Source organism: Glossina fuscipes, unplaced genomic scaffold (assembly GCF_014805625.2).
Source record: "Glossina fuscipes isolate IAEA_lab_2018 unplaced genomic scaffold, Yale_Gfus_2 2, whole genome shotgun sequence".
NCBI lineage: Eukaryota > Metazoa > Arthropoda > Insecta > Diptera > Glossinidae > Glossina > Glossina fuscipes.
Genome location: NW_023998416.1, coordinates 33,664,490 through 33,670,489, shown reverse-complemented (window position 1 = coordinate 33,670,489; position 6,000 = coordinate 33,664,490). Strand labels below are relative to the sequence as shown.

Sequence of the window (6,000 nt, the reverse complement as noted above, 5' to 3'; positions counted from 1 at the left end):
AAACACTTAAATTCTACTTATGGCAAGTTGTTGTTGTTGCTTATAAAAAAGTTATATGTTACATAAAAATTATGGAAACGTGCTTTAATCTCCTTTAATTAAGGGCCACCTCCAATCGTTGTAACGATGATGATGATGATGATGATGATGTGGATGATGATGACGATGATGATGATGATGCTATTGTTGACCCCGGGCATTTACCCAATTTACTGTTGAAATCGCCATATAAGCAAACGGGCGGTTTACAATTATGCTCCAGAATGCATCTGCAAGCGATGTAAATCAGGACAACGCATTGAAATAAATTCTCAATTAAAAATACATTTTCTTACTTGCGATCTTCCAATGAGATGGCTTCTTCACCCGCTTTGAAACGTTGGCACATAACGTTATTGAGCAAGCAATCACAGCGACATTTACGTGTAAAGACACTGTGTGGTCTCGGTAAGTGTGCATGACGTTCAACATCCTCTTCGAAAACATTAAAGTGTTGCGGACAATGGCAACTAAGCATATTTTCCATAAGGTTTTGTTGTTTTTGTAGCTGCAATTTAGCCAAGATATCAGATCTGCGCCAATGGGCTATCGTTGAAGTTGGTAGTTGCTGTTGTGATTGTTGTTGCAGTAATTGTCTTTGTTGCCATTGTTGAACTTGATGATGTTGTCCGGATCTTTTGCCACGCGGCATAGAATCGTGCATCAGCAGACTGCCTCGATTAACACAATGGCATTCTGTGTGATTTTGCATCGGCAATGCTTCGATTTCTTTGCGATAATTAAAGTCATACGACTAAAAATAAATATAATAACGAATAGATAATTTGAACACTGATAAACGAAGAAGAGCGATCATTCTATACTAATTTTCCGCTATTCTATTATCTCCGAAGATAAAAGTAAACATTTAATTGCATGCTCAGCAATGTAAAGGCAAAGAGGTATACTTTTCCTAATCTATATCATTTCCAACTTTTAACTGTGATACGCTTTCAATCGAAATCGTTTGCTGGAAGAAAATTAATTCGAGAAATAACACTGCATATATGATAAAACTTCACTGATAAGGACGGCTTATTACTTAATAAATATATACTTATGAATAAGCATTTTTAAAGCAATTACTAACGAGACCATAACGCATTTCAATAAGCCCATCTCGCTTTAAAGTCGGTTTTTATACTCTTAGACTACTTGTGGTACAGGGTATATTAAGTTAGTGCAGACGCATGTAATACCCAGAAAGGCTGATGGTTGACCCAGCTTTTCTTATACTGATCGATTCGGAATCATTTTCTAAATCGGTCTAAACCTGTCTGTCCGGCTGATGCCTGTCCTTGCAAATGTGTGTTCAAGTTGTAGATCGCAATTTTTGAGATATTTCAATGAAATTCGGTGCACTGACGTGTTTTGATCCAAAGATGAAAGCGGTTCGGATCGGCTCACTTTTTCGGCGACTCCTCATACATTTTTGTCCGAAATTACTATTATGGGTCACTCTTCATTACCAAATATTAAAACGTAGACTTTTCTGCTCTACAAAGCGTCAGTTTTCGTGAAAACCTTTATTAGGGTAGGGATTTGATTTTCGTCATGAAGCATTGAAAATTATAATTTTTTTTCCATATAACCACTTTTCGGTATAGATCGATTCGAATAAAAGATGGGTGTAATAATTTTGCATTAAAAGTGTCCTGCTGTTATCATACTACTGTCAAAGCAATTGCCTCAAAATGAAAGAAAAATCTATTAGTAAACTTGGAGGAATCGTAACTTCGAGTCTAAACAGCTACGAAATTTTTCTTAAGACTTCCTTTTCTCTTCGAATAACCTCTTCAGCAACGAATACAAAAGTCGTTTGCCTTGGGAGTACCGTTACTAGATCACTTGTCAGACTAGGTGGTAGAAAGTGAGAGACATCGTTGAGATTTGATTTTGCATGCAAGTCACTGCAATGCTCTTGATATTATTAACAGCCGCATTGTGAACGCTATCACTGAGACGTCATATGCACAAGGCACAAACAAATGTTAAACTGCTATTGTGACTTTTCGTAATTGTGACTTATGATCATAAATTTGAAAACTTCAGCAGAAATCATACATAAGTGCCGGTTACAAAGGATTTTCATTATTATATTAGGAAGGGGAAAACTGTGGTTCGTTGTTGAAGTATATTTACAGATGTGTAATCACTGTTCGAAAAAACAATAACCCATATGTTGGGACCAGCGTTAATTGGGAAGAGTGATATATGCTGATAACGGCAGGGAAACAGAACATTGCATGTTAGAAGTACAAGCATCTTCTGAGCGAGTTTTGCTTTATGGGCAAATATTATTTCTTCATACTGAAAAGTCACAAAATAGTGATTCTTGGTATATCATGCATACTTTTTGTGCAAACTGCATCAATTATTATTGGTGGTAGCTTTTCTTAATGACGGTGTCGTACGGGTGGAACAAAATCAAATACGCATTCATCCCAAATGGAACCACCATGGAAGCTTATCTCTATTCTTGACTTTAATAATTTGCGTTCTGTACATCATGGTTATTCGACATCTCATCTTCCATTGTAAGGATTTACCAGCCCTAGTCTTCGTATTAATCAGGAAATCCAAGTGTTGTTTTCCTCCGCAAGCTCAAAACCCTAAGAAAGATAGTACTTTCAAATGAAGAAAGCGCACATTCATTCAGCTCGCTATACTTATATAAATAGCGGATTTCTTTTTTTTTTAAGGCATTATTTTCATGGACGCTCTTATATAGGAGGAGTTTCAAAACTGACAGGGTCTAAATTTAACAAAGTTAATCTTCTTTTTAAAGACGTTGTTTTAATATTCACCTTTGACCTATGCTCATAATGTACTAGAAATTAGACTTTGCTGTCGTGCAAGCGCTTACTTTCCATGACGACCTTTATAATGACGACCTGAAATATTAAGACTGTGATCTTCTTGTTGCCGTCCCTATTGGGCCAGGATACAGAAAACAGACTTGCATGGTTCAGTTCACTTTTATGACAAACTACTACTATGGGCCAATTCTATCGAGAAAATTTAAAAATTAGATCGTTTTCCACATCATAGCAGCGATTGTATGAGAGATCAAAGCCGTTTTATATTTTTTGATCGATCGAAAATCGATTTCGTATACCAAAATTTCATTATCGAGCGACTTTTGTCGAAGAATTTTTAAGACTGTAAAATAGCAGGAGAAGGCGTTATATCGGGAGCGATTGTAAAAATGGTTCGATTCAATCCTCTTTCAAAAAAGGTCTTGTCTAATCCACAATGCGTTAGGTTACGAAATTTCATATCATTTATCTCAAAAACTGCGACTAGTGGACAGACATGCTTAAATCGCCTACTCTACACCATCCTACAGACGTTTATATAACGACGACTCCAAATAGGCCGTTATATAGGAAGTGGTCGAAAAAGTGGTCTGATTCGAAATATTTTTAGAGTTCGTCTTTTGGGGCAGAAAGCGAATACGCTTCATTTCATCAAAATTTGTGGCCCGTACGTTGAACACAACACGGACAGACAAGCTTAAATGAAAGTAGAAAGTAATTTTGAACTGATCGGTATAATAAAGGACCGATCCATCCGAAACACTTCTGGGTCTTATATATATCTGCAAAACTTAGTACACCGAGCATTACAAATTGTGTTGGGTATAAATCCATAAGGAAAATAAGCAAAAAGGTACTATGGCAAGAGCCATTATGTGAACATATCGTCCCAAAATGAACGTAGTTCAGCGTTTTGATGACAGTTATATTTGAAGCATACCTTGAGAACTACAATTGTTATTATAATCTGATTGGTTCGGGGAAAGTAAGCTGTTAGCTCTCAAGTGCAACCCACTTTGATCGTTTAGTGCGGCAAGCATATTAATAGAGCGAAAATCATTGGAATTATAGTCGCTAGCTTATAATCGTTGCGGAATGTACAAGCTGTGACTATGTGTCGAGTTGATGCGAGAAAGTTGAATCACGACTTTCAAAAAAAAAGTTAGAACAAATATGTTTGTATGCGCAGGGGAATATAAGAGTGTAAGATCATAGATCTCCAGATTCTTTGTTGCAGTTCCTTTTTGCAAATAGTGCGCTGTAAATAGCTCTTTTAATTAACATCTAACGTTAGTAAGCAATAAAACGTAATCAAGGAAATTTTACGTAGCATTACATGAAATGCTTCTTGTCTTGCTTGCTTGGCTTACTTAGTATGAAAAATTTATGACTTTTCTTTAATTTTTAATCGCATTGCTATGGTTGCATAATTAAAAAGAAAAGAAAACAAGTGAGCAAGAAATAATAAGCTGAGCTGCCATAGACACACCTACAACTACTGAATTACACTTTCGGACATTTATTCTACACCTTATCTTTCTCTTATTTTTCTCCACATATCGTTTTTTATATACGGAATGTACTTTCAACACATATTTTGTCTGCGTAGCTGCTCGTCCCTGTCGTTATTTACAGCTTGATGGCTGTAAATTATGGCTCAAAAGTTTGGGGTGGGTATAATTGGCATGTGCGAAAAATTTTATGTAAAAACCTTTTAATTCTTCTTTATCTTGTCTCGAATGCGTAAGAATGAGCATATTTACACTTTTCACAACTGTCTACATTTTCGCATATTCGTTTTCGCATTTCGTTTCGTTACTAAAAGCGTCCGCTAAAAGAGAAATTCTATGCACTCTTAATAATTCTTACTGCTTTAGTTGTAAATGGCCACGTCATTGTTATTGCATTCGTTATGTCCATTAACTAAGGATGGCGGCATACTCATTTTGCAATTCATTTCCCGAAATAAGCATAAATATTCTTGACCAAAATAAAAGTTTAAGCTAACTCAACACATCTTTCTGTCGCTTCAATTGGTCTCCGCTTCATAGGTCAAGTTTTAAAGGTCACCTCGTCTGCGCTTTTAAGGAACATAATAAAAAGCCTAAAAAAGAAGAAAAGGAGAACTCGACGTGTAAATACTGTACAACCGCGCCGGTTCGTCTAAGGAAAATATGCCAAATTATCCGTTTCCCAAATAATAACCTGGAAACGATGACATATACCTCACTATATACGCAAGAATTACATTTCTCGTCATAACCGAGAACCATGGTCCGTGAGCAAAATCTACCGCTGTATACATTGTTCGAAAGATGGTTCCAGGTGCGTTAATATGAAGACGAAATTTGCTCATAGATCGCCTTAGCTGTCAACTGTAGAACCGCGCCATTGGCCTGATTTTCTTGCTGATATCAGGCGAAGGTTTTGCAAGCCACAATAAAACAAATTTCATAGAAAAGCAGAGTTTGTAGCAGCGTTGAATATGTGGAGTTTTATGCCAAAAAAAGGGCCTTCACCGAGAGTTTATTTTCTTTGCCCGAGCGATGTAAAAGAAAGTCTTTTCTTCACTTGTTAAGCAACGCTTTGCTTCGTATGTAAATGAGAATAAGACAATTCTATGAGCGATTCGCGGGAAAAGAAGTAGATTTGCAAAGGCGTGACAGGTAAGAAAAACTTGTTATTAGCGAATAGCACTACCTCAACTAAAAAATTTGTACCTTTTTCACACAATAAATATTCCTATGCAAAATTTCGTTTACTAATCGACATATCTGAGGTGAATACTAGAGTACTAGAAACATAATGGAAATCAAAAATTTGAAGTTTCTTATAACCGTACCTGAGATAAAACACAAATTGATTTTGCGAATTTCTGGTGTACTGAAGTCTAATCATAAATTTGTGATCATCTGTTGAGCGGGTCGCAAAGAATTTTTTGCTGATCATAACATAATATACAAAGAAAATTTAAAAGAGAAATATGAAAAAAGGAATAAAATATAAACATTTTTATGCGATTTGGTGGAAAATAACCACAACTAGATGTAGGTGTATAAAGACGTTATGGAATTACTGATCAATTTCATTACATTATAGTGTAAAAGGGACAAGATAGATCCATTTCCGTTTGATGATGCAC

The 6,000-nt window shown here is 36.0% G+C and overlaps 1 protein-coding gene across 1 annotated transcript in view; it reads right to left on the bottom strand.

Annotated features, from left to right (window-relative positions):
* LOC119633058 overlaps positions 1 to 6,000 on the bottom strand; it is a 62,611-nt gene continuing 56,611 nt past the window's right edge. The window contains exons 4-5 of the mRNA XM_038026262.1: positions 336 to 793; positions 1 to 269 (exon numbers count right to left, since the gene is read on the bottom strand). Coding sequence (XP_037882190.1) covers positions 95 to 269; positions 336 to 793 — 633 coding nt within the window. The 3' untranslated portion in view covers positions 1 to 94. The remainder of the gene's footprint in view (positions 270 to 335; positions 794 to 6,000) is intronic.